The sequence below is a fragment of a genome, unplaced genomic scaffold, assembly GCF_019419815.1.
Source record: "Pyrus x bretschneideri cultivar Hongxiangsu unplaced genomic scaffold, Pyrus_bretschneideri_v1 Contig1, whole genome shotgun sequence".
In the NCBI taxonomy this organism is placed as follows: Eukaryota; Viridiplantae; Streptophyta; class Magnoliopsida; order Rosales; family Rosaceae; genus Pyrus; species Pyrus x bretschneideri.
In genome coordinates this window covers 2,446,903-2,472,551 of record NW_025999390.1, presented here as the reverse complement: position 1 = coordinate 2,472,551, position 25,649 = coordinate 2,446,903, and the positions used below count along the sequence as shown (strand labels likewise).

At 38.4% G+C, this 25,649-nt stretch overlaps 4 protein-coding genes, 1 non-coding gene and 1 pseudogene across 5 annotated transcripts; all 6 read right to left on the bottom strand.

Annotated features, from left to right (window-relative positions):
* Window positions 1–2,606: 2,606 nt before the first annotated feature.
* LOC125474816 (aspartyl protease family protein At5g10770-like) lies at window positions 2,607–4,821 on the bottom strand. Its single transcript, XM_048578905.1, has 2 exons — window positions 4,511–4,821; window positions 2,607–4,140 (listed from the first exon to the last, which is right to left on the bottom strand). The coding sequence occupies exons 1-2, from the start codon at window positions 4,701–4,703 to the stop codon at window positions 2,834–2,836; spliced, it is 1,500 nt and encodes a 499-aa protein (XP_048434862.1). The 5' UTR covers window positions 4,704–4,821; the 3' UTR covers window positions 2,607–2,833.
* A 1,144-nt stretch (window positions 4,822–5,965) lies between these two features.
* On the bottom strand, window positions 5,966–8,335 carry LOC125474834 (annotated as a pseudogene).
* A 179-nt stretch (window positions 8,336–8,514) lies between these two features.
* LOC103953281 (aspartyl protease family protein At5g10770) lies at window positions 8,515–12,147 on the bottom strand. Its single transcript, XM_009365017.3, has 2 exons — window positions 11,824–12,147; window positions 8,515–10,180 (listed from the first exon to the last, which is right to left on the bottom strand). The coding sequence occupies exons 1-2, from the start codon at window positions 12,047–12,049 to the stop codon at window positions 8,883–8,885; spliced, it is 1,524 nt and encodes a 507-aa protein (XP_009363292.2). The 5' UTR covers window positions 12,050–12,147; the 3' UTR covers window positions 8,515–8,882.
* A 5,428-nt stretch (window positions 12,148–17,575) lies between these two features.
* On the bottom strand, window positions 17,576–20,156 carry LOC103953291 (putative pentatricopeptide repeat-containing protein At3g25970). Its single transcript, XM_048578889.1, has one exon. The coding sequence runs from the start codon at window positions 19,916–19,918 to the stop codon at window positions 17,759–17,761; it is 2,160 nt and encodes a 719-aa protein (XP_048434846.1). The 5' UTR covers window positions 19,919–20,156; the 3' UTR covers window positions 17,576–17,758.
* Window positions 20,157–21,624: 1,468 nt separating this feature from the next.
* On the bottom strand, window positions 21,625–24,434 carry LOC103953299 (lariat debranching enzyme). Its single transcript, XM_009365042.3, has 9 exons — window positions 24,202–24,434; window positions 23,777–23,934; window positions 23,531–23,652; window positions 23,160–23,353; window positions 22,895–23,077; window positions 22,680–22,798; window positions 22,401–22,540; window positions 22,217–22,324; window positions 21,625–22,080 (listed from the first exon to the last, which is right to left on the bottom strand). The coding sequence occupies exons 1-9, from the start codon at window positions 24,322–24,324 to the stop codon at window positions 21,989–21,991; spliced, it is 1,239 nt and encodes a 412-aa protein (XP_009363317.2). The 5' UTR covers window positions 24,325–24,434; the 3' UTR covers window positions 21,625–21,988.
* Window positions 24,435–25,552: 1,118 nt separating this feature from the next.
* Window positions 25,553–25,626, bottom strand: TRNAI-AAU. The gene has a single exon. It is a non-coding gene; the product is annotated as a tRNA-Ile (tRNA).
* Window positions 25,627–25,649: the final 23 nt, after the last annotated feature.

Here is a 25,649-nt window from a genome sequence, read left to right as displayed (position 1 = left end):
AGGTCAAATTACACTCTTTTTAATTTAAATTAGTTTCGAGTAGAATATAGTATTTAAATTTAAAAAGTAAAAAATAAAGAAAAGAGCTCTGTCGATGAAGCTAGGGGTAGGCACGGGCCAGGCCGGGTAGAGAGATTTTGATTTTTGGAATCGGACCTAAATTGGACTGTTTCAAATGGGCCGGTCCGAGACGGGTCCACGAGTCCAACTCTATATTTCTTTTTTCTTTTTTTTTCAAAAATACGTTTTTATAAAACTGCACTACAGTGCACAGCAACATTGCAGCAACACAGACATTTTCAAAAGTTACAATAGCTGCCTCAAGCTTCAAGCTTCTGCATGCTATTCCAAATCCAAAAAAAACATAAACATTAAAACCGAAATAACTTCCACATTAACATCTGCAATAACATTAAACGTCCAACATCACTCCATCTTCAAGAGTGCAAGACAATTGCACAGCAACTGCACAGATTGCACATCATTTCTGTGTAGCTGCACAGATTGCACAGCAGCTGCACAGATTGAACACATAGATCACCTAGCCTATTCCTATATCCTTGAATGGATTAATTAAATAGAACAGTAAGCATAGAATCATTTCTATCTATAAATCAAGAATCAGACCCACCACATTATCATTTCTATATTCAAGATATCAAGAGTTCAATATATTACAATGGTAACAGCTTACATTTCTATATTCAAGAGTTCAAAGTATCAAGATATTATATTCTATTCCTACTTGCACTAACATGTAAAATCTTAATTCATATTCAACCAATCAACACAATGAAAACCAATGAACAATTTGATCCATCTCAAATCTCACCAAAAATATATGACATACCACAGAACTACAGAAGCAAGCCAACCCAATGGCATTGAATTCCAATACTAACAGATTTATTGAGCATGTTTCCATAACTTAAGCTTCAAAGATGATGCTGCATATTCCTGCTGGTTCTCAGGAACGAGATCTTTCCCGCGGTGGGGGTGAACAGTTGAATATCAACAATACAAATATACTCAGAAGAGTGCTAGTATGTGTAATATGTTCACATATAAATACAACTTTGACAAATCATGCAAACCAAAATAAATCATGCTAAAAGAGATGAACTACGTCGGTGGCCTCAAGCATTTATTATTCTAAAATTATTATTCTAAATCCAAAATATTATTCAAAAAATGAAACTAAAATCATCAAAATTGACTAAAACAAGAAAACCCACTACAAATCAAAGATAAGATCAGCTAACCACTACAAAGAGGCTGCAACAACGATCAGTCAAGGTTGAAGGCACTGACGCATGAGAGATGGAGGAGAGGGAAAGAGATGGAGCAAGGGGGAAAGAGAGGAGCGAGAGCGAGGGATAGAGAGGCAGCTGTGATTCTGGAACCTTGGTTTGGACTCGTGTAGAACCTAGGGTAGAAACTAACTGTTGAGATTGGATGATAGGTTATCATTCAGCCATTTATTATAATTAGAAACGGGTCGGTCTGGGTACCCGTTTTTCTAAGTATCTAGACTTGGCCCGCCCCAGTAAATGAAAAGGACCCGGCCCGGCCCGTTTGTTCTCTAAAATATTAAAAACCGGCTCGTACTCGTCCCGAACCGTAATTACCCACCCCGACCTGCGGTTTCTATACCCGTTTGCCCATCCTAGATGAAGCCTCATGTGGATAATGTAGAGGAGGCCCGACTCTTCTGAGCCTTTTATTTTCTTGAATCATTATTCACCATCCTGTTGTTAGAATTAGGAATGCCCGACCAATTTTGATAGGCTTTTACTTTATTTCTTTTTCCATAATCCATATTATTAAAAAAATAAACGGTCCTAGTCTCAACAGTTTTTTTTTTTTTTTTTGTTAAATTTTATTTTTCTAATCTTTTGGCAACTTTCAATGTTCTTGGCTGCTAATTTGCTGGTTTTAGTTAAATAAATCTTTGAGGATAGTGTCAAGTATAAGCAATAATTAGAGTCTCACCTCGATTTGTTGATTGTTTCTTAGGGGGTGTAGTTAAATTAAGATTTTAAAGATTTTAAAAGTGATAGATTTAATGGTCCTAGTCTCAATAGTTTTTTTTTCTTTTGGTGAAGCCTGAAGTGTCCCACACTTTGAAAAGTAGGAATGATTTCTAATGGAATCCAAAAAGACTAAAGGTATATCAGCTCACTCCTGATCATAATCAATTGGAACGCGTCCTTCAAGCTATTTATAAGTCTATTTAAGTGAAACTTGGAAAAATACTTAAAGTGCTTCATGCATTTTTATTAAGGATTGTTCCAAAAATATTTTTACCAAAATCAAGTTTTAATCATTTTTTACGCAATGCTTTATAATGTTAGCATGAAAATTAACTTTAAATTGTGAGGTGACAGAAAGTTCAAGAAAAGTCTCATGCACTTTGAGAGAGTCATCTTGGCATTTATTTTGAAACCTTTGCCAGCGATAAGTGGGAATACAAAATTTGAGTGTACAATTACTTTATAACTCAAATATTTAGGGTTTACACATTAGGTCTAGTGTTTGATACTTGGCTCTCCCAATGACCGTTCCACAAAGTGACATCATACGAACCCAAGCAAGAGAACCACAAATGGAGTAAATAATTTTGTTCTGGAAATCTTGCCAAATGCTTCCATTATTTATACTTGAGCTATATATATATATATAGTTATACGCGCACTCAAACCCTAAACATGTCACCAAATTGTGTTGCTAGATACATGTCGCCAAATTTATTCAGCAAAATGACTCAGTAGTGCTAAATTAATTCAGATTTGAGACCACTCTAAACCTGATTTATTACTTAATCATAATCAATTTAGCAACTTCCAGCGGCGAATCCAATCTTCCCTCCTGCAACATCGTACACCACTTCAAACCCAATCTGCTGAAAATTCCCAATGATCCCCGGCTGCCCATCTTTGGTGCTAGGAAGAATCGCCAAGCAAACCTGCGAAGTATCAACTATCACAATCACTGTCCCCGCCAATTTCAATTCCAAAGTAAGCCCACCACTGAACGTAAACGCAACCGCCGGAAACGAGACCGTCTCCAAGTTATACGCTCTAAGGTCGTAGCAAGTGTCCAGTACCCCCTCAACTGTCTTGGGTTCCCCATAGCTCTTCATCCCTTCCCTAAAAGCGTCTCTCATCGCGGTGTACGCCGCTGCCGGCAGCCGCGTTATCACTGTCCCCGAGTCGATGAGAGTTCCGGTGGAAAAAACCGTTGACGGAATCGACACCTGTTGTCCGCTGACGCTGATGCCGACCAAGTCGAGCCCGTAAAATGATTCTTCTACAGGAAGGGTGGTGAGCGGCGTGAACTTAACGGCGGCGGAATTTCCTCCGTCTTTGCCGAGGCGGAGAAAGCCTGTGGAGCTCTGGTCGACGGGAAGGCAGTAGGAGAAATATCGGCCGTACTTTGCGGCTGTTTGTTCGATGAGGGATATCTTGTTCCGGCCGAGACCAAGCAAACCGGCAAAGCCAACGAAGGTACCGCCGTTGTTTTGGCCGCACCCGAAGAGGAAGCCATCAAACACGTCGGTCGAAGTGGCGGTCAACGTGAGCCTTTCGGTTCCATAATATCCGGCGGATTTGGACTTGTCTCCGTACCCAATGAGGTACACGCACGTGTTCGTCGCGCGGTAACAGTAGGGTCCAGTGTTTGTGGCCGACGTCAGCTCATTGCAAGTTGCGGTGTTGCATGAGATGTTGGCGTAGGAGGCGGTTAGGTCGCTTCCGGTGCCGAATCGACAAGGCTGGCATTGAGTCCAAGTTAGGTCGCTTCCGGTATCGAATACGAGGGAAAAACTTTTGGCCGGCGTGCCTAATCCGACCTTCACAACGTAGTTGCCAGAACCACCCACCGTCGTGGCAGAAGGGGCCGGGAAGGTGTTGGTATCTTCCGATTGCGTAATCGGAAGGTTGTCATCTGTTTTGGTTGAATATCTTTTGGTGGCCTTTAGGCGGGAGTAGATTGAATCGACTCGTGCTTGGTCTTGCTTGAAGAATTGAGCGTAATATGCATGAAGATCTGTAGCGGTTTTGGTTTTGTGTTGGTTGTGTTCGTAGCAAGGGCCATGCTTGTGTACCACTTCTAGCACTGATCCATGTTTCTTGTTGTGACCTGAATTAGCGAATAATTTGTAAGAAACTCTTTTTTTTTTCTTTTTTTTTTTTGGTACATTTGTTACCTCAATCAGTTAATAAATTGTGAGTTAGTTTTCAATTTATTTGTTCTATTTGATGCTCTAGCGCAACACGCGTCACGTAATATGTTAACAGTCCGATTGATAATATATATTTATAGAAATTTTTCATTGATATGCCATGAAAAATAGTAACACTATGTAACGGCATGACGCTAATATCTAAATTATTTTTATAACATATCATAACTAAACATTAAGGAACACGATTCGTGCATGTATTAATATATTGACATACATACATTACACATATAGAAAGAGTTAGCAAGACAAAAAAGTAGTAAGTACCTTTGGTGGAGGGGGTGCAAGTAGTTGCTGGCAGTAGAGAGTTCAACTGAACTGTGTGATGAGTAAGTTTATCCTTCCTTCCTGCCAAGGCAAAACCCTTCTCCAAAGAGCAGAGAACTAGACAAAGAAATAATACATATAAACCAAAAGACCTGAAAAAAAAGGAGCTAAAATTCATCGGAGCAATTTCCATGAAGCCTTATTACTCCCTAAAAGTTTTTAGCTCTTAGATTTGGGATGAGGATGCACTCCCTTATAAGGAGACTCACGGTTGACGTAGACGAATACTTTGGTGTTATTTTTCTGGACTTTAATTTTCCTATTAAAAATAATGAAGGTCGCCATGCATAAGCGGGCTTAATTATTAATTCATGTAAATCTTATAACATTGAATTCACACACGCGCGCGCGCGCATATATATATATATATATATATATATATATATGAGTACGTATCCTCTTCGGATATAAAAAAACAGAGCTCAAAGATCAAATGATTCGGGCCATTGGAATTTTGATCCAACAGCTACAAACAATGGGCCTCTCTAAAAGTTATAATACTTGTAGCTGTTTGATCAAATTTCAATAGTCCGAATCATTTGATCCTTGGGCTCCCTTCTTTTTAGATCGGGAGAGGATTTGTACTCTATATATATATAAATATATAAATATAGTACTTTATTTTATATATATAAATTCAATGATAAATCGGACTGAGGAGATATTATTTCAGTGGAGGACATGCAAGCTGGAAAAAGCAGGCATATGTATGGAATCCTGAATTTAGATACTCAAGACTAGTCAGAGAGTGCTTAAGTTTTCAAATGGTAATTAATTAGCAAGTCAAATGGTAATTAATTAGCAAGTCAAATGCTAATTAGAAATGTCTTATCATTTCAACAACAACAACGTATACTTGTGTAGTCTTTGCAGACAAAGACAGATCGATTTGGAGAAGATATGCATAGAGAGTGAGACAAAGCAATTCCCGTCAAGTATCGTGGATCAAGTTTTCCAAGCTAGGAAACTACGTACATAATGATGAATTTTCTTGTGGCTGCATGCGCTTATTTCCCGGTTGCACATGTGGATGTCCTTAATTGAAGTCCATACTAATTAATTAGTCATCACCTCTGCGACGAAATCAATACTATTAGGGCAACGCGAAAAAAAAACACGATGATGGTCAATGATAGGTTAAAATATCTCTGAAGAATCTTTTGGGTTAGTTAGAATTGATGAGAAAACTTAATGGAATATAATAGTTACCCCGAAATAATGGAATGCAATGGTGAAACCATTGGTTGGTCCATTTTTAAAGAACAAGAAAAAAAAAAAGTAATCACTTTGAACCTCATGCTAAGTTCTGTATTGGACCTGAATGCAATGAATGAAATATTTGATGTTCTAACGGTTTGAATGAAAGACAAAGTTTCTAATTTTTTGTCCGAAAACTTTCAGTGAACTTCAAATCTATTAAAATATTGCTTTCTTAAAAAGGATAACAAACAATCATAAGGAGGATAAATAACAGATAATTAACACTTTGACGTCACCGGAACCACAAAGACAACGAGATCATTACTAACAACTTTATTTTTTCGGTAGCTGCTTATTTCGCAGTACCACCAGTTAGAAATCTTCATCAGCAATGATTTAAGTAGCTAATCAATCAGGGGCAACCTGCAGGGCCAAATCCGATCTTTCCCCCAGCAACGTCGTACACCACTTGCAGCCTCTTCTGCTGAACGTTGCCGATAATACCGACGCTACTATCGTCCTTGTTTCCGGCAAACGCCAAGCAAAACTGCGAACCACTAGTCTGGAACAGTACCCCTGTCGCGTCCAAGTCTACCGTAACCCCACCTCCAAATACAAACCCTATCTTCGGGTACGACACCGTTTTAAGTCCACTAAAGTCGTAGCAAGTGTCTAGTAGGGCAGACTTCGACTTAGCAAAAGGGTACTTCTCCATCGCTTTTCTAAAAGCCGCGCGTAATGCGGCATACGGGGTGGCCGGGAGGCGCGTGATCACCGTTCCCGAGTCGATGACTGTCCCCGACTTTGAAAAGATAGAGGCTGAAATCTTCAGTTGACGGCTACCGACGGTGATTCCAACTAGGTCAAGGGCGTAAAATGTAGCGCTTTGGGATAAAGTTTTGAGCCGCGTGAACTTGACTGCGTAACCGGAGCCTCCGTCGGGGCAGAATTTGAGGTAGCCGGTGGAGCTTGAAGTGGAGGGTAGACAGTAGGAGAACACTCGTTTGTATTTCTGGGAGGTTTGTTCGACGAAGGAGATGCTGGTCCGGCCCAGCCCGAGCAAACCGGCGGCGGCGCCGAACTGGACTTTGCTGTTTTGCGCGCAGCCAAAATCGAAATCATCGTAAGCATCCGTCGGTGTTATTGTTAGCTTGTCATCGCCGAAGAAGCCTAGTGAGGAAGAGTTGTGTAAATACTTGGCGCTGTAGGTGCACGTGGCGGCGGAGCAGTCGCGGCCGATGCAGGCCACTGTGAGCTGAGAACATGCAGCGGACTCGCAGGAGATGTTGGAGTATGAGGTGGAGTGGGAGGGGTCGAACATTGGCTCTTTCTGTTTGTAACAAGATGGGACACACGGTCGGCATTGTGTCCAAGTTAGGTCGCTGCCTAAGGAGGGAGAGGTTTTTGGCCGGTGTGCCGAGGCCCACTGTTACAATGTAGTTGGATGATCCAAGTTCCAGACCGTACTGGACGGGGATGGTATTGGTGGCGGCGTCAGGTTGTGTGAGTGAGTTAAGACGGTAGTGAATTGAGCTGACTCGGGCTTCGTCTTGCTTGAGGATTTGAGTGCGATCCTGATCAGTGGGGTTACTTTGTGATCTGTGTTGTTTGCATGGCCCATGCTTGTGTGCCACTTCCAATACCGATTCCTTGTTATTGTAAGGACCTGAATTGAAAATATTCATCTTTAGTTTCTCATTTATCATAACTATGTGATAATTTAAAATAAATTAATATATAATTTAAGAATGATGAATTACAATATAGACATTTCGGATAGTGACTGGATCTTATAAAATACATGTAAAAAAATAAACGTCCTCCGATCTTAACCCATCTATATATATTAGTCCACCTGTATAGTTAAAACATGTAAATTTCTAAGAAAACATCTGGTCGATGCGATAATTTATCCATGCATATGTACTGACCTGGTTAAACCATGGAGTTTCATATAAGCAATTAGCTCGAACTGAATATACATATATACTCGATGAGAAAAGACAAAACGCACGCACACATAGAGATAATAGGGGGGTAATTAAAGTTCAAAAACTTAAGCTGCAGAAGGAAGCGCTTTAATAATGCTGTTATATATGGAGTTCAACCTTGGGTGGAGAGGATGCAGGTGGTTGCTGGTTGCAGAGAGTTTACTTCAACTGTGTGAGTATGTGGAAGAAGGTCAGTTTTTGTATCTCCTTCTGTCGAAGCAAGGCCCTTCTCCGGCGAGCAGAGAATTACGCAGATAAAAAACACGAAGCAACCAAAGAAAACCCTGAGGAAGGAGGGGGAGATAGAAATGGGAGTTGCCATGATCTAATAACAAGCCTAGCTAGTAGCTCCTGGAATCTGAGCATAAACTCCTATATATCCTTATAAGCTCATTGGGAGGTAGGGACGTACGGCAATTAAAATGGAAATTCGAAGGTGTCGGTGCGCCACAATAATTTGTGTAACTTTTTCGTTGTAGCATCATGTTTGTTTCCCCTTCAAAGTGCTTTTGGCAAGGATATGCAGAAGATATGCCTGCCATGCCTGCTTTTGCAACTTTTCTGTAACAGTGTTATCTTTGAAATTCCCTCGCGTAATAATTCGGTCATCACTCATCACTCACCACTCATCCATAATAGCAAGTTAATAGTGTTTTTCATTCCCAACTTGGCTAATTCAACACAGTTTTTTTAAAGAGGAATTGAACACGGCAGTAAGTGTAAATATTCTTAGCCAATTAAAATATAAATCTCTTGTAATCCAACGCATCGACTTGCATTCAATTTTTTAGAAATATAAATGAAGTAAAGTTTTACAAGAATTATCGAGTAGACTGGATATGCAAGAATTATAAAATCGCAACAATTCAAAAGTGTACTTTTATTTTATTTTGTACACTTTACACATTTGAAATTCATTTTTACGTTTACACGCACATACCAATCGTCACTACATGGTTTGTTCCAACTCGTCTACATGTATTACCATTACATTTTTTTAATACCAATTGAGGACGATCTTTAGTCGTCAACTGTTTAATCCAACATTTTCCCTAAGCTGCTGCTGCTGGCTTAATCAAACTTCTTAACCATCCTAATCAAGCAGCAAATCACATAAGCCCTCAGGGGCATCCTGCAGGGGCAAATCCGATTTTTCCACCAGCCACATCATAAACCACCTGCACCCTCTTCTGCTGAACGTTCCCAAATATCCCTATGTCGCTGTCGTCACCGTTTGCGGCAAACGCCAGGCAAACTTGATCGGCACTTGCCATGTAGAATATCCCGGTCGGGTCCAATTCCAACGTCGTTCCGCCGCCGAACGCAAACGAAATTTTCGGAAACCTCACCGTATCGACCTTACTGAAGTCGTAACAAGTGTCGAGAAGCGAAAGCGCCGGAGCTGACGGGTAGCTCTTCATCCCCTGCTGAAACGCGTCGCGCAGTGCCGTGTATGCTGTCGGCGGCAGGCGCGTGATCACTGTCCCGGAATCTATAATCGTCCCCGCGGAGGAAAAAATTGTACCGGGAATCGGTAATTTTTTCCCGCCAACGCTGATCCCGACGACGTCGAGGCCGTAAAACGACCCGCCTTGGGAGACGTCGGCGAGGGGGGTGAATTTCACGGCGCTGGAAGATCCGCCGCCTTTGCCGAAGCTGAGGTATCCAGTGCCACTTGATGTGGAGGGGAGGCAGTAGGAGAAGAACCGGCTGTATTTCAACGCGGATTGCTCGATGATGGAGATTTTATCCCGGCCGAGACCGAGCAAACCGGCGGCGCCCCCGAAGAGTCCCTGATTGTTCTGGCCGCACCCGAACAAAAACCCGTCAAAAATATCCGTCGGCGTTAAGCTCAGCCGTTCCTTCCCAAAAAATCCGACGGAGAATGACTGGTCTCCGTACTGAATGACATAGATGCAGGTGGAGGAGGAGCAGCCGGGAGTGTTTCCAGTGCCTGACACCAGTTCGGAACACGTGGCGGAGCTACAAGAGATGTTGACGTATGAGGCGGATGCTGCGGGGTCGAAGATGGGCTCCTTCTGTTTGTAACATGATTTGGCACATGGGCGGCATTGGGTCCACGTCAGATCACTTCCCGTGTCGAAGATGAGGCTGAGCATCTTCTTGGGCGAGCCCAGGCCCACGCTGACAATGTAGTTGCCTGAGCCCACTACGCTTCCGGACTGGGCCGGGATTTTGGTATCGGCGGATGGGCGGAGTTTGTCGACGGTGGCTGCGGATGGTGATTTCTTGGTGTTGACTCGGGAGTGGATTGAGTCAACTCGGGCTTGGTCTTGCTTGAGGATTTGAGCGTGGGTTGGAATTTTGGAGTTCTTCTTCTTGATTCCAGAGCATGGTCCGTGCTTGTGTACCACTTTCAGTACGGTCGATGATAACGTTGGTCCCTTGTTGTCGTGACCTGAATTCAAATAGATGATTCACAATTACTTCACACTTTTTTAATTAGAATCAAGCATTTCTGATTATGTTCAGCACAAAAACTTAGAAGTGTTTTCCTGAGTTATAGTATTTTTTTTTTTTTAAATCGCTAGAATTTAGTTAACGATTTTTACTTCAAAAGAAAGTGCTGACGAGCAAAAATACCTAAAATACGTAATATTTTCTTATGGTTTTTTTTTCTTTGAATATGAAAAAGCAATTTGTCTTTAAGATGGGACTGGCTTGTGAGACTGAAAGATTATTCAGCCTTGCTATATTCTTTGCATTATTTGGTAAAGGTCGGCACTAGGCATCAATGTTCATCGGTGTCTTGGCCTGCTGGCCAGTCTCTGTCGTACTGCTTATGTGAACATGAATGACCAAACAACATGCATGGTTTTTGGATATTTTAATTTGTTTAGTAAAAAAAAAAAAAAAAGAAAAAAAAAAGTTTTTATGTCATGCTTTTGTTGAGCAATCATAGTCGAATTTATTTAATTAATTGTATCATATTTGGTCATTGCGTAATTTTTAATTGTTGCAGCTTACAAATACACAAGATTAAATTTTCTATATTCGTGTGGCATCTATGTGGCCTTTATCATTGATTGAAATGTGTTAATTTTATGACAACAAAGTTAAAAATAGTTAAATTTATTAACAGGTGTCAATCAAAGATAAATTACTACGGAAAAACTATACATAAAATGAATGTAAAAAATTTAAACTTCAAATACACGTGTGTGCATACACACATATATGTTATTGGAAACAGAAGACTTTAAGAAACAAAGCCATGAAAAAAAGCTCTTTCAGTAACTTTTTGAAAGTTTTTTTACAAACAAAAGGAATGTATTTATTATGTCAAAATTGACCTCTTCTTATTTTTCTCGATAGATTTGAGTTTGACCAAGTTGATTAGAGCAATATACTTTTCTTTATATACTCAAGTTTGAATTTCCTTCCTCGTAAATTAGATTAATATTGTGTAATTATTAGTAGTAAAAAAACATAATCCCCTTTGTTGTTGGTGTTAATATATAATCGTGTTGGCATCAAATAATGGGTAATTGTGGCTCACTATTTACATGTTTGGTTCCATTTCACAATCATGCATGTTGAAAATTAAAACAACTACCAATGGTTTATTACTTTTCAAAACATCAATTTTAAGACTTTTTAAGATTTTGCAGAATCTAACCCGTGCTTTCCTTATCAAAGTATCCCCTTAAATTTTCTTTTATCTATTTTATAAAAAGAAATGTTTCTAATGGCTTGTTGTTGTGTCTCTACTAATTCACGGGTTAAGGAATTGGATTCTCCGACCACCCACACTACATATGTTTCCAACTTTGCAATTAAACCATGTATCTACGTATAAGCAAGCTCTAACAAAATATAGCTTTCAATATGAATGAATTTTTGTAAGGATGATATTTTGCAATGATGACCTACAAAATGTTCAGTTCAGATTATTGTAAATAGTACAAAATATGGAACGTGGGAATTGTATTAAGCTACTAATTCGTTGCACTTTGCTACTCTCTCATTATCTATATATATAATATATCCAATAAAACTGAAATTAAAATTAAAAAAAAAAACATGAACATATTTATTAACCTTTGGCGGAGGAGCTAGGGCTGCAGGAGGTTGCCGGCAGCAGAGAATTGAGTTCAACTGTATGAGCATGTTGATGGAGAAGCTGGTTTTCTTCCATGGCAAAGCCCTTCTCCAAAGAGCTGAGAAATAGGGTTAGAAATACAGAAAAGCCAAGCAAATAGCTCATGAGGGAGGAGGAGGCGGAGGAGGAGGAGGAGGAGCTAGAAAAACTGGGAGTTGCCGCCATGAGTATCGAAAACTCTTCCCAGAATTCAAATTATGGTGTTGCTCCTACAAAGCGTGACCTTCTTCTGCCTTATAAGCTAATTGGAAACCCATTGGGTTATCAATTCTTACACGTCACCCATTATAACAGCAAACACATAATGCAAGCTTGCCCATCAATATCAAATCCACTAAACGACGTCAGACCAACTGGTTGATTAGGGGTTTTTTTTTTTTTTTTTTTTGTTTGTTGAACAATAGGGTTTTTTTAGAAAGGGCAGATATAACACTACGTATACACGGCGTATACATATGTAAGTATTTAGACTGTGTGGCTTCAGCTTCATTTTCTTTGCTGCGGAGAATTAAGTCCAACCATCCCAATCCAATGCGTAGATGTCGACAAATACATAGCATCTTGAAGGTGAGTGGCAAATACTAGAGACTATACGTGAGGCAACCTTAGCTCACCTTTTGTCCATATACAAGTAAAACATAGCATGGGCCTAAATTTTCGTCCTTACAATTAAATTTTCATTACGTGATTAATCAGCGTGACAAGAGATATACAATTTATAATTTATAAAATCAAAATGACTATCACATGTGGTCTAATATCTGAGTGCGTAAGGTGTTGGGTTTCCTCCCATGCTTTTCAAGTTTGAAACTCATCTCTCTCCTAAATTATTGTAATAGTTTCGAACCCCTCCACCTCTCCTAAATAATAAAAACATGACCATGAATTACCAGATGCACTACACCCATACACACTTGTGAATGCTATTGGCATGGTATGTAACGAGAGAGAGAGAGAGAGAGAGAGAGAGAGAGAGAGAGAGAGAGAGAGAGAGAGAGAGAGAGAGAGAGAGAGAGAGAGATCCGTATAAACTAACATAATGGCTGTCTTCACTTGCTATTGTAGCATAATAGCAAGGGAAGGCAGCTTAATTATCATCCATGACTCGTTCATCTTTTCTAGATATAGTTAGTACTATATACACCTTAACATGGTTTTCTTAAGTATAGGCAAATTAGCAACTTCATTAAATCTTTCATTATTTCAACCTTCCAGAAGAGAGATATATATATAGATATATCACATGTTGTACAGTATTTTTTCAGCACCGAAATGACTTGGGTCCAACCAAAATTATCATTAAAACGACAACGTTGTCAAATTTTAAGCCAATTAGAATATTAGGGGTTTTCACTTCAGACTTTGAAAAAGATGTGCATGGGAAGCAAATCAATCATGGTATTCTGCACTTGATTTTTCAGTAGTGGAGATATGCTGGAATGGCTGCCCCAATGGAATAATGAAGGTTTTCCATGATTTTACTCCTAAAATATATATTTAATGGGGACGAATATGTGACACCATTATTTTTTTTACATAATTTTCAAGACACATTTATGTGGTACCTACTTTATAATGTATTTAAATCATCCGAATCGTTTATATTTTAGGTCTTTCCCCAAAAGTGATGTCTACAAAAAATCACTCAAATTTGAAACTATATGACCATTGGAGTAAGGGTTTATAGTTTTTTTGTATAACCATATTCGTCTATTTTCTTCACCACAAATGAATGCATTAATGATGGATTTGTCTAACTTCGTGCAAGGATAGTCTATGAATGATGTTCTAAAAGATAGATGGTTCGGATCATGAAAATACATTACAGAGTGAACCTCATAAAAACGTGTGTCAAAATTTTTATTAAAAAATGTGGTGCAACAGATTGCTCCATATATATGTGTGTGTGTGATTGCTCCATATATGTGTGTGTGTGTGTAGGAAGCCTTTAAGGAAGAGATTCTCATTTTTTTTTTATATAAAAATGGGGATCCCTTTTGGGATCCACACCACATCGAACTTTAACGATCCGAACCGTCTAATTTTCAAGTTGTACCTCATAGATCATCCTTTCAAAATATTAGCCAAATCAGAAATATTTAAGACATATAATTGGGCTCAAAGAAATGAACAAATACTTTGTTATATAAGAAACAATGAAATTTGATCTTGATAATAAAATAGGCAAATTATTTCGGATTGAATTGAATTTTTGCAATGATGATCTATGATTTGAGACTAACAACATAAACGGTTCAGATCATTAAAATTTGATGTGGAGTGGGCCCCACACCTAATCCCCATTTTTTGAAAAAAATGGGGATCCCTTTGCATAAAGGGCATATATATATATATATATATATATAGGGTAGTGCTATTCAGTATTCACACGCCCTTATTAGTTTTATCCATGTATCTTATTCAATTTATTCGATTTAACGGCCGAAATTTGAGAGAGTGTGTGAAAAGTAAAAATAAATGTGTAGATGTGTGAATAACAATACTCTATACACATATATAAGTGTACTCTATACACATATATAAGTGGTAACCCACCTACCCCAAAGTCTCCACCAATCCATCCCACTATAACGTATTCTAACAACTTAAAAGTCCAATCTTATATTTGATCCATTCATTTCATTATCCCATGTAAATCTTTGGCATACTATTGCTTATTTTTTCCAAAATCTACTTTCGAATAGAAAATACGTCTCCTCATTGTTCAGATCAAAAGTTTGATAACATATTATAAGTAAAATATTATGATTAAAATGAAGACAATCACTAGTTCGAATTAAGAGTTTGAGAAAATATTATGATTAAAGTGAAGACTTGTCTGACAAGGTAATTATTATTTTTAGGTGCATTACCGTGTAACAAGACCAATAACGATATGACTTCGCATGGTGCATAATATTTTGGCACACTTGCACCCAACAAATAATTGAGTACACGAAGACCACACTGAGCACACCAAACTGAAATTATTGGAAGAAAATTGACACCCACCAAGTTTTATTTAATTCAATAATTACTCCACATAAATAGAAACTTCTTATTAAATCTTTTGTTTAATTGACTATCCTCAATAATTAAGCAATAGTACCACAATAATGAGTAGAAATACTCTTTTCCTTTGCTTAATATGTGCCAACAATTAAGTTAATTTGTCGATATTTTTCTTCATATGTACAATGAAATACCTCAAGAAGATAACATTTTTGTAGTTAGTTGTTATTTATTGGAGAACTTTGGAGTACGAGAGAATTTTATTGACATGAAAAAAAGAAATTACACCTAGTCAGTAGAAACATAAATCTTACCTCTCATAAAACAAGAAAACCAAAATACAGGTAAAGAAACAAAAGAACAAATCCAAAAGCATTAGATAAAAAATAAAATCACACATCAAGAAGGGAGAAAACAAGAAGAAACAAATCAAATTCAATAAAATTTTGTAGTTTAGTTGTTTTACTCCATCCAATAAATAAATATTCATGAATCCGTCACAACCCATACTCAAATTATCGTTCCTGACTTTATGAGATTCGACATCATACCCTAGTTTTCATACTAATGTGAATTAAACAGAATGGGTGTCCAACCAAACTTGGCCCTGCATAGTTCTCTTGTTCTCGTTTGATTGTCAATTGGACATCGACAACTTCTGGTGATTAATCATGAAAAAGAAAATAGTTAGAATCTTTAATCAGAGAGGGAAAGACGAAAGAGATGTTGGAATCTTGTTAGGGCGTGGGGTAGACAGAAGTTGTAGTGGATGGTGGAGGAAAGCTGGAATCTGTCCCAAAATATGAGAGAGAGATACCGATAGAGATTTTGATGGCTTATCTTCCAATCACCATGCAATTTTCAGCACCAGCAGGCAATATCTATTAATTTTTCGATAAGAGTTCATTTTCTTTACGCATTGGCATGGCCCAATTATTATAATTATTATTTGTTTCCCTAATTTGCCCACTTTGATAGTGCACTGTGCACCATTGAAAAATATGAAAAGGTTTTAGTTGAAAATATGGAAGGTGAAGATGTTAGGTACGATTAGTTCAGATCATCATCTGAAGCTTTTACTCAACAATGGAAAATATCTTAATGACCCATTACCCATATATTATATATATCTAAAAATTGATGTGAAGTATGATCGTCCTTTGTTAAATAACGAAATTTGTATCGATACTATTGATAATAACACATTGGTAATTTGTGTTGTTGACAATTTATCTATTAATAATTTTGGTGCTTTATTGATAACTTGTCTTTTAATAAAAAAACAAACGTCTTATTCAGAGAAGAACTGACTATATTCATGATATTATATAATAAGGTTACGTGTATAGTTTCCAAGATTATTTCAAACCCTAAAATAGTGAGAAAGAGTGTGTCACCTGCCAATTTGGTGTTGCAAAAGTCCAAAAGAGAGGACCCAAAGAAACATATGAGAAGAGACGGCTTGCTGTAATTTATAATATGCGACTCATATGAATGTAATATATATTTTATATATATTGTTCATGTGATGAATAGTTGACAGTTGGTGGTATCTACACATTTTTTATTTTTTTTATTTTTTTATTTTTTTACATTTCATACACTTCAAGTTAATTTTTGTCATTATATTATTTTCAATTCATTCGACCTGATAGCTGAAAATTAAAGAGAGTATGTAAAAGGTAAAAAGGAGCGCGTAAATAACAACACCCTAAGTGAAATGGAGTCAATATTTGGTGGTGGCTAGTTCTTGAAGATTGATATTACATTAGGAAAAGATAAGGGATATGAAAGACAAAGGCATTACTGTCATGGCAGCTCACAACTTGTTTTTCTAATGCTTTGTTAATTATTCATCAAAGAACTATCCAAACTACACAGGGATGAATTTTTCTTTGTATTCACACTCTTGGGTTGTCTTCATGTGCTCATTTTCTGGTTGCACATGGATGCCTCCTTTGGATGTCATCACCCCTTTTCAATGCATCATGATACACTAAGAAAGGACATTACTCTAAAGACGCGTTTTAGAACCATTATTCAGAGAATCATTTTCAATTTGATCCCCTTGAATTCCATATTCGAAGTTGCGGTCGGATCTATTCATCTTCTTCTCCCTTCCCATATCAATAACTAGAATGAAAAAGGGGAATATCAAAGCATCTAGAAAAAAACGATTGATCTTTATCAGTAAGCCTGCTAAAGATCAGAACCATAGAGTACTTATTACAGACTGAGATTGACCATCAAGTGCAAAGGCAGAAGAGAGCTTGACTGCAAGACCCACCCGTTGCTTTTAGTTTTGAATTAACTTGGTTTTTTTAGCTTATTTCAATAGTTATCTCTTTGTTTAAGACGGGTTATTGCTCACAACTTCAAAACATATAGAACTCACTTTTGAACGACACGAGAAAAACGTTCGTACAACAAAAATGCGACAACAACGACAATATTCCTTAACTAATCATGCAATGGCATCTGAATTATATGCAACTTGTGATATACCTTGACAATGTCATCAAGATGTAGATAAGTTCCCTCCTACTCCTCGATTTCCTCCAATGTGAGGAGTTCCCTTATAACTTCTCCACCTTTTCTAGTTCACACATCAGAAAAAGTTCTAACACACAACTACTTTTTTGCAACATGTTCACATTAGCAGACAAGGCAAGTTGATGATTCCTTGGAACAAAGCCTGTATTCATACTGAATCAGAGCTTTGGAATTTGATCAATTTACAAAACTTTGAACGCTCCAACTCTTTTATAATTTCTAAAATTTTTGGAACATGAAATAGTGCATACAATAGTATACAAATGTGAAACAAAATTTGGTATTTTGAGCAAAGATGGTGAGCCTACGTTATGCAGCCAACAAAACTGAATCATGGTTCTGGAGATGTATATCATCAAAGTACCCGTCGATATGATCGAAATCATGCATCAAAACATTTAAATTAGCAGCAACATCCATCCTTCTGATTTCCTCCATCAAAACTCCCAACACGAAATATATCTCTTCGCAATGGGGGTGGGAGCGATCTTCGGCTTTGAAAGAAAACACCTCATTCTTGACTTCTATCCAACTCCAGCCGGGGACTTTCCTCACACCCCTCTCTCTCATAAGCCTCTTTACACTAGCTTTCTCATCCCACCTTTTGAGATGTCCATACATATCGGAGAGAAGAACGTAAGTGCAATGCTCTTCCGGCTCTAGGTCTAGCAGATGGCCTGCAATTTGAGCAGCTAATTCAATATTCCCACAAGCCCTACAGGCACCAAGTAAAGTCTTCAAAACCATTGCGTCGGGTTTAAATGGCATTGCTTCAATCAAGACTTTTGCCTCATCTAGACGCCCAGCGCGCCCATATAGGTCTACTGCACAAGCATAATGCTCCATTCGCGGGGTTATTCCATAATTGGATTCCATAGACTTTAGGAATTTGCTGCCTTGTTCTACTAAACCCATGTGGCTACAAGCAGTTAGTACTGCAATAAACGTTATATGATCTAGTTTCACCTTTTCCTTCTTCATTTGGAAGAAGAGGTCGAGTGCAACATATCCCTGCCCATGTTGTGCATATCCAAAAATGATCGAGTTCCAAGTGATTGTGCGGTCTCTGGGGGTCTCTTCAAAGGATTTTCTAGCATCCTCAATGATCCCACACTTTGTGTACATAAAGATCAAAGAACTAGCGACAAATTCATTGGACTGGAAACCTGATTTATGCGTCAATGCATGAAACTGTTGACCCAGTTGGAGGGTTGCTAAATCTGAACATGACCTAAGAACAGCTGAGAGAGCATAATGGTCAATCTCCACCTCCAAAAATCTCATGTGCCCAAAGAGTTTCAAGGCATCTTCATTTAAACCAATTTGTGAGAATCCAGTCAAAATGGAGTTCCATGAAACACGATCCTTAGACTCCATGGATTCAAAGATACGCAGCGCTTCTTCCATGGAATTTTTATTTGACTTGAGATACCTGGCTATCAAAGCATTTGAGATTGGCTCTGATTTTTCTAATCCCCTTTTTATCACCAACCCGTGATAGAAGTTTCCATGGTTTTTATTTACTTCAGAATAGGCACTGATGATGCTTGTATAACTGTAGATGTCTGGTTCAAATCCATGCATTTGCATGTCGATGAAAAGTTTGGAAGCGACTAGTTCGTTATTGTGAACCAAGTATGCTGCTAGCATGGAATTCCATGTTACCAAATCTCTGTTACCAAAAGCAGCATCAAACACTCTTTCCGCATCTTCTATCGACCCACATTCTGAGTATGAAGTAATTGTCGCGTTGCATACCGTACTTTCACATCCCAGCCCATGTTTTATAATTTTACAATGGAGCTGTGCAACAGACTTGTAAAACTCGACATCATCAAGCAATGTCAGAAGTGGAGAAATTGTGCCATCCTCAAGCTTCACTCCCTCCTGCTCCATGAAATTCAACAACCAAAAAGCAGTCTTGCGATCGCCTACTTGCACGAAACCAGCAATTAGCGCATTCCATGACACAGAATTACGTTCTGGCAAGGATTTGAAAACCACATACGCCTCCTCAACCCTCCCACACTTTGCATACATGTCCAAAAGGGCACTTCCAGAATAAACATTACCCACATAACCCGTCTTAACAATCGTAGAATGCACTTGCTGCCCAAGATCGCATCGACAAGCACAAGCAACACCCTTAAGTATGCTTCCAAATGTATACCCATCAGAATCAAACCCACATCTTTTCATGGAGTTCAATATCTCCCACGCACCCTCAAAGCTTCCATAGTTTACATGCCCCGCGATCATCGTATTCCAAGAGACAGTATCTCTGTGAGGCATATCATCAAACATTTTGTGTGCAAGATAAAAATCTTGACATCTTGCATATCCATTGAGGATATTGTTGGCCGAGTAAACGTCTGCGAGGGCTCCTAATTTGAATTCCCTGCAATGGGTTATCGAAACCTTGCGCAAAGCATTCACTGTGCCGTCAAGAATTGAGTGCACTGCCCTCATTCATGAGTAGCTGCCACTACCGTTTCGATACATATAAACGGCAAAAGCTTTCACTTTTCGAAGGCCGTCAAGTAGAAAACAAGTAAATATGTCAACTTGATCGTGCCAGAAGAGGTTCTGGGTCAAACTTCTGGCTCTGCACCACAGAAGCTAAGTGCCGGCAACAACTGGCGGGTTCAGTTTTGCTTGTTTGAAATACCAATTTTAAATTAATTGGAACGGTCGGTCGCTTTGTTCAAACTTTAAATAGTATATATTCCCGGACATGGGTCGGGCATGGGCATGCCAAGTATTCGACCCACTTCTTCTATTTGGGTTAATACCCAAATTCGTGATAAGTGATGATTTTTTGTAGTCGTGGGTTAAAGTAATTTAAAATATTATTTGTCACAAAAAGAAAGTTAACTTTTTGACCAATGGGTTGTTTATTGTTTCCTTTCAAGATTTTGAGTAATGCAACAGAAAAATTCTCTCGCCACCAATGCAGAACAAACTTGCAATATTTTTTTTTTCATATCAAATTTTGTAGTATGTGAGATTGATTGACCAAATATATTATGTCGATCGATCAACTACTCACATTCTACAACTATTCAGCAACTCGTATCTCGCAACTATACTCTTATTTGAAATGAAAGACAATAACACAAAATAAAGGTAACAACCATTTTACTTTGAAGTATTGGTCTTCTAAGTTATAAGAACTCTTAATGTTTTACAAAACGAATACTGAACAACTTTCGACATTGAGCAACGCTTTCAAAAAGTACCACCATTTCAATTTGACATTGCCTTTCAATTTTTCTCCTCCAACCAACAAAACCATCACCAGATTCCAGGCATTTCCATTCCTTCACAGGCATTTGTTGTCGGACAAAAGGCTCGAATTTCGCCTTCATCATCCGTCTTCGCACCGATGTTCGGAAGTTTCAATAAAGACCAGAGTCCAACTCCCAAAAAAACTAACTTGGTCCTCTGCAACAATCTCCACTTGTTTTCTTGTTCTGCCATCTCTTAGTAGGACGGAATTCGATTGAAACAGACCTCTGTGGGCTAGCAGATTTTGGTAGCACTAATTATCGAATGCAAACGATGTTTTAGGATCCTTTTTTACCGTTGTAGACGGATTTGCACCTGCTGCAGGGCACTGTCTCATGAGCTCCTCTGCATAAGCATTGTCTAAGGATGTATCAATGAGTGAGTTTTCCTTTGGGGTCTTGCTTGAACCGGTAACTGAATGCGCTGCAGCAAGCTGATCCGACAGTGTGAGCTCCTGAAATGTCGACCGAATGGTCGAAGCTAACATTCTGACATACATTGTTGGCTCATTTCATGACAACTTAAGCTACATGTCTTTCGTGTTGTCTACCTTTAAATTGCTTTTATAATGCAGATATTAACGACTCAATCTCAATTTTTGTTCGAACTCTTGAAAGTGCCCTTTCAAAGAAGAATTTCCTTGCAACGGATAATTTTTTGGTATGGCCACCTGTCCGCTAAAGACGCAAACAAGAGGACTGAAATGCAGGAGTCGGACCCCTGATTTATCACAAAGTGTGGTTGCGCCTTGTGTGAGATAAACAGACGGTGATATATTACCGGTTATACCCAAGATTTTGCTCGAGGGGGATATCAAAGTGAGGCGAAATGAATCCCGAAAGCTAATTAACAATAACAAAGCCACCAATCCTAAAACACACTGAAGATATTGTCTTACAAGTCAATATATCTACTTTCCGATAGAAAACAAAAGTCGTACATTTCTCGATCCATGGGTCAATGTAGCAAACGATTCACTTACTACTACAAAAATTAGACACTGAATAAAAGATATTTTACAACAGGCCCAAAAAAAATGGAAAAAACTCGAAAGAAAAGGACGAGAAAAGAGGGCAGAGTGGGGATGTGGGGGATGACAGATGAGGCCAGGCCGACCTGATAGAGCATCAAAGCTTATGCATAAAATTCGAGTCAAAAAACCTCGACTGAGAGCCTAACGGCATTGATTACCCCAAATATTTTGAAACTGACAAAAGATAGATGCCTGAAGAGCAGATAACTTAGGAGTTTTCACGAATTTTCATTTTCGCTATCCACAGCATCTTCTTCCAACTCATCCACATCATCAATGGGAATGTCTTCACTGTTCTCTTCAACAGAACCTGCGGAAAGATTTGCAATTAGTTTGAAGCTTGAAAGACAAAATGATTTGTTAAACAAAAAAAACACTCAGCAAAATTTACCCCGCAACTGACATAATAAACCCTCACTTTATGAGCCGAGAGAACGAATTTTTACCTCTATGAGGACTTGGGAGTACTTCGGATGATTGTGACATGTTATCAAGAAGGTAAGGAAGTTCCAGAAAGTGCAATAGAGATTCTGTCTGAGGATTCCGAATGTGTCCTGCCAAAAAGAAATTTGTAGTATGTACATAAAATGTTCTTGTTTTAACAGCATTCTAAATGACGTTGATCCTTACCAGGGAAGGAACCATAAGCGACAGATTGAGAGGGATTGTATGGTGGAACTGTCTGAGTGAATTCAAAGGGTCTGGCCCCTCTTGCTTGTAACTTGCTCCTGACCCACTGACGACATTCTTGTTTGTCAAGACGTACATTCCTACAATATTAACATACGCACTCAGTAGCTACTTTACAAGAGAAAAACCCTTTAAAGGGTAAAGATTACGGAAGAGATATAAAGTTTAACTATCAGATCCTTGGTAGCATGCACAATACATTTCGAAAGATGTACACACCAAAGATTTGCACTTCTGGTTGTGAGAGGGAAAATAGAGTTAAACCGCCGAGTTATTTCTAGCCATTCTTCATCATACTGAATCTCATAAGGGCCCGGTTCTGATTCAATTTCAATAACCTAAAATGCCAGAAAAATGTCACATATAGAACTATTAACTACCACAATGACTACAGGGAACATCCTTTATGCTACTTTTGGAAACACATCAAATACCTGTAGAAATTTACGTCCTGGTTGGCACTTATCAAGAGCAAGAAAGTTCGTCACTGGACCATCTTCCCCATGTTGAACACAAGCAGCAAATTTGCAGTGTAAATGAGCTGAAAACCAATAAGGTGGTTTCAGTTTTTCGAGCAATTGAGCAGCTGGTTTACTTCCAAGCTTTCTTTCTTGAACCTAATGACATTTTAAACGACATAAGTGATTCGAATCATACCAATCTGAACTTACTAACTTAATTTTTTATTCTTGCATTTACCTCCTGCTTAAAATATGGTTTTTGCTGAACAAGTTTCTTCCAGTCCCCACAATCCGTGATGCCAACAGGCCAATCATGCGAAAGAAAAATATCAATTGGTTCCTCAACTTGCATGAGTTTGTGGAAATCATACTCACGAACATGATACACGGACCTGATAGTACTATCATTAAAAGGAGGCCTCTCAAAGTGTCCTGCTCAGGAGGGTAAAAAATGAACCCCGTTTAAACTTTTAACACCATATATCAAAATTGCACATACCACAGCTATGCTTACAACTAATTGAAAAACAAAAACAGCTACTGTTTTATCAACGAAAGATAAGCAAAGAACTAAAAACCTGCAACAGTACAAAAGTAAAGCAAATTAACCTTTTAGAAAATTGGGCTGTTTATAAATTCCAGAGAGTCCACCAATCCGAAGGTTTCCGAACTTGACAACACCAGCAAACCCCAAGAAGTAAATATTAGGTGCTGCCCATCCTCCATAATACCTATAAAACAGCATAAACAAGTAAAAAATCCGCAACAAATTATTAATCCAAAGCGGAAAAAAAATACGACACCAAAATCAATTGGAAGAGAAGGCCATAAGTTACAGTTAAAGAAGGGACTCACAGTTCCCACAAGTAATTGGAAGCCTCGTGATTCCCACCGATGAATATGGTCGGGTACGGAGCCACTGCCTCGCCGGAATAATACTTCCAGAATGTGTTCATGCTCCTGAACTTGTGAGGCACATTTAAGCTATCCAAGTCCTTCTCATTCCTCACAGCCTAATTTCACAAAACCAATAGCTCCCTCATGATGAATCAAATCCTCTAATTTCATAAACAATTAATACCCCCAACAGAAAGATTGAAAATTTAGGGCAAAGAAGCCAGAGCGGAACTGCAAGTCCCGAAATTTGGGAAATTGAACAATTAATTCAACTAAAAATCGCTACGTTCAGAGAAAATTGAGTACAGGAAAATAAAAAAAGTAGGGCAAGCAAGCAAGAGTGAAGGGGTGATTGGGGAATTTGGGAAAGTGAGCGGCGGTACCTGAAAGTCGCCGCAGCAGAGGAGGAGGTCGATGGTGGTGTTGTGAAGCTTTTCGTAGTGTTGGAGGGTTCGGTAGACGTTGTCGAGGTCGCCGTGCATGCAACCTTCTACTGCAATCTTCATTCCGATGCCGGTGATCCTCGAAAGGGAATCGAATACTGGAATGGAGGGAAACCCAAACCCTATACTGCAGTTTAGAGCAGAAGACTGGTTGCCGCCTTCGAATACTGTTTTCAATTTTGCTAATTTAATTATTGTGTTGTTAAAACTTAACAAAATTTTTTTTTTTAAAACAAACGATGTTATAGAAAAAAGAAAAAAAAAAGTGTTATTGGCATTTCAAAAATCTTATTCTACACTACTTTATATTTTTCTTTATTTCCTAATAATATTAGAAAATTTAGAGTGTAAAATGAGATTTTTGGAGTACTAATAACAATTTCAAAAAAATTAACGATCGTAATTACTCTCGGAATAAATATTTTGCAACATTTGTAACACTTTTAATGCATACGAAAGGGAGAATACGAAATTTTAACAATTGTGTTTTCACAAAAAATTTCAACTATTCATGATTTTTAATCACTTTGGCATCGTTCTACAAAAATCATCATAATATCAAACTTCTTACCATTCGTACATGACATTCTAAAGATATTTTGATTGACGAAATTTTATTCTGGTCAAACCACGCTAACGATTTTATTGATTTGTATATATATAAAGTTTTAAGTAGATGATTAACATTGAGGTTATTGAGTAACTGATGTTTTGTTATATGTAGAAGGAATTTGAATGATTTTGATTCTTAAATCATATACATTTATTAAAACATGAGTACGAAACAGAAACTCATTTCACCTTTTTATTTTACAAACAAGCAGAATCGGAGAAGTGTGAGTAATCATAAATTTTTTATGGAAAGATACATGTAGAGTTGAGTAACAAATAAATCAATTGATAGTCGACTCGGGCGTAATCAAATTGACTGGAACAATGTGTTTCTTTTACGTTCAAATTCTTGTAATTCATCATCTGCAATTTGAAGTGGGACTTTGAAAAAGAAAGCAACCAGTCAGTCTAAAATTGCTTTTCTATCCATCGGGAACAAACAAACACCAACTCACCCACCAATTCTCGTTTTCAAATTGTGAGCAGTCATCATTCCTCAACCTAATCCGCACCTCCATTTCAACTTAACCGAAAGGAACAAGGAAGAAGAAAAGCTCCTGGTTGGGCCCACCAGAACCAGCAGAAAAAGGAGAGGAGGACTGAACACCGCCGCGCTGTACCGCCGAGGACGTGCGGATGGAGAGAAACGACAAAAAAAGGAGGGAGAGGAAAAAGGAAATGGCCCATACAGGTCTCGAACCTGTGACCTTCGCGTTATTAGCACGACGCTCTAACCAGCTGAGCTAATAGGCCGGTTGTTGATACCGTCAATTTTT

Bases quoted from the DNA above. Each gene is read 5' to 3' on its own strand.
- LOC125474816 (XM_048578905.1), bottom strand. From the start codon at position 4,703: ATGGAAATTGCTCCGATGAATTTTAGCTCCTTTTTTTTCAGGTCTTTT. The intron at 4,141-4,510 runs GTACTTACTACT...TCGCTAATTCAG, and splicing joins TTGCACCCCCTCCACCAAAG to GTCACAACAAGAAACATGGA.
- LOC103953299 (XM_009365042.3), bottom strand. From the start codon at position 24,324: ATGAAGATTGCAGTAGAAGGTTGCATGCACGGCGACCTCGACAACGTC. The intron at 23,354-23,530 runs GTTAATTTGCTT...CCTCCTGAGCAG, and splicing joins ACAGCCCAATTTTCTAAAAG to GACACTTTGAGAGGCCTCCT. The intron at 22,541-22,679 runs GTGTGTACATCT...TTAATATTGTAG, and splicing joins ACCAGAAGTGCAAATCTTTG to GAATGTACGTCTTGACAAAC.
- LOC103953281 (XM_009365017.3), bottom strand. From the start codon at position 12,049: ATGGCGGCAACTCCCAGTTTTTCTAGCTCCTCCTCCTCCTCCTCCGCC. The intron at 10,181-11,823 runs GTTAATAAATAT...ATTTGAATTCAG, and splicing joins CCCTAGCTCCTCCGCCAAAG to GTCACGACAACAAGGGACCA.
- LOC103953291 (XM_048578889.1), bottom strand. From the start codon at position 19,918: ATGAGGGCAGTGCACTCAATTCTTGACGGCACAGTGAATGCTTTGCGC.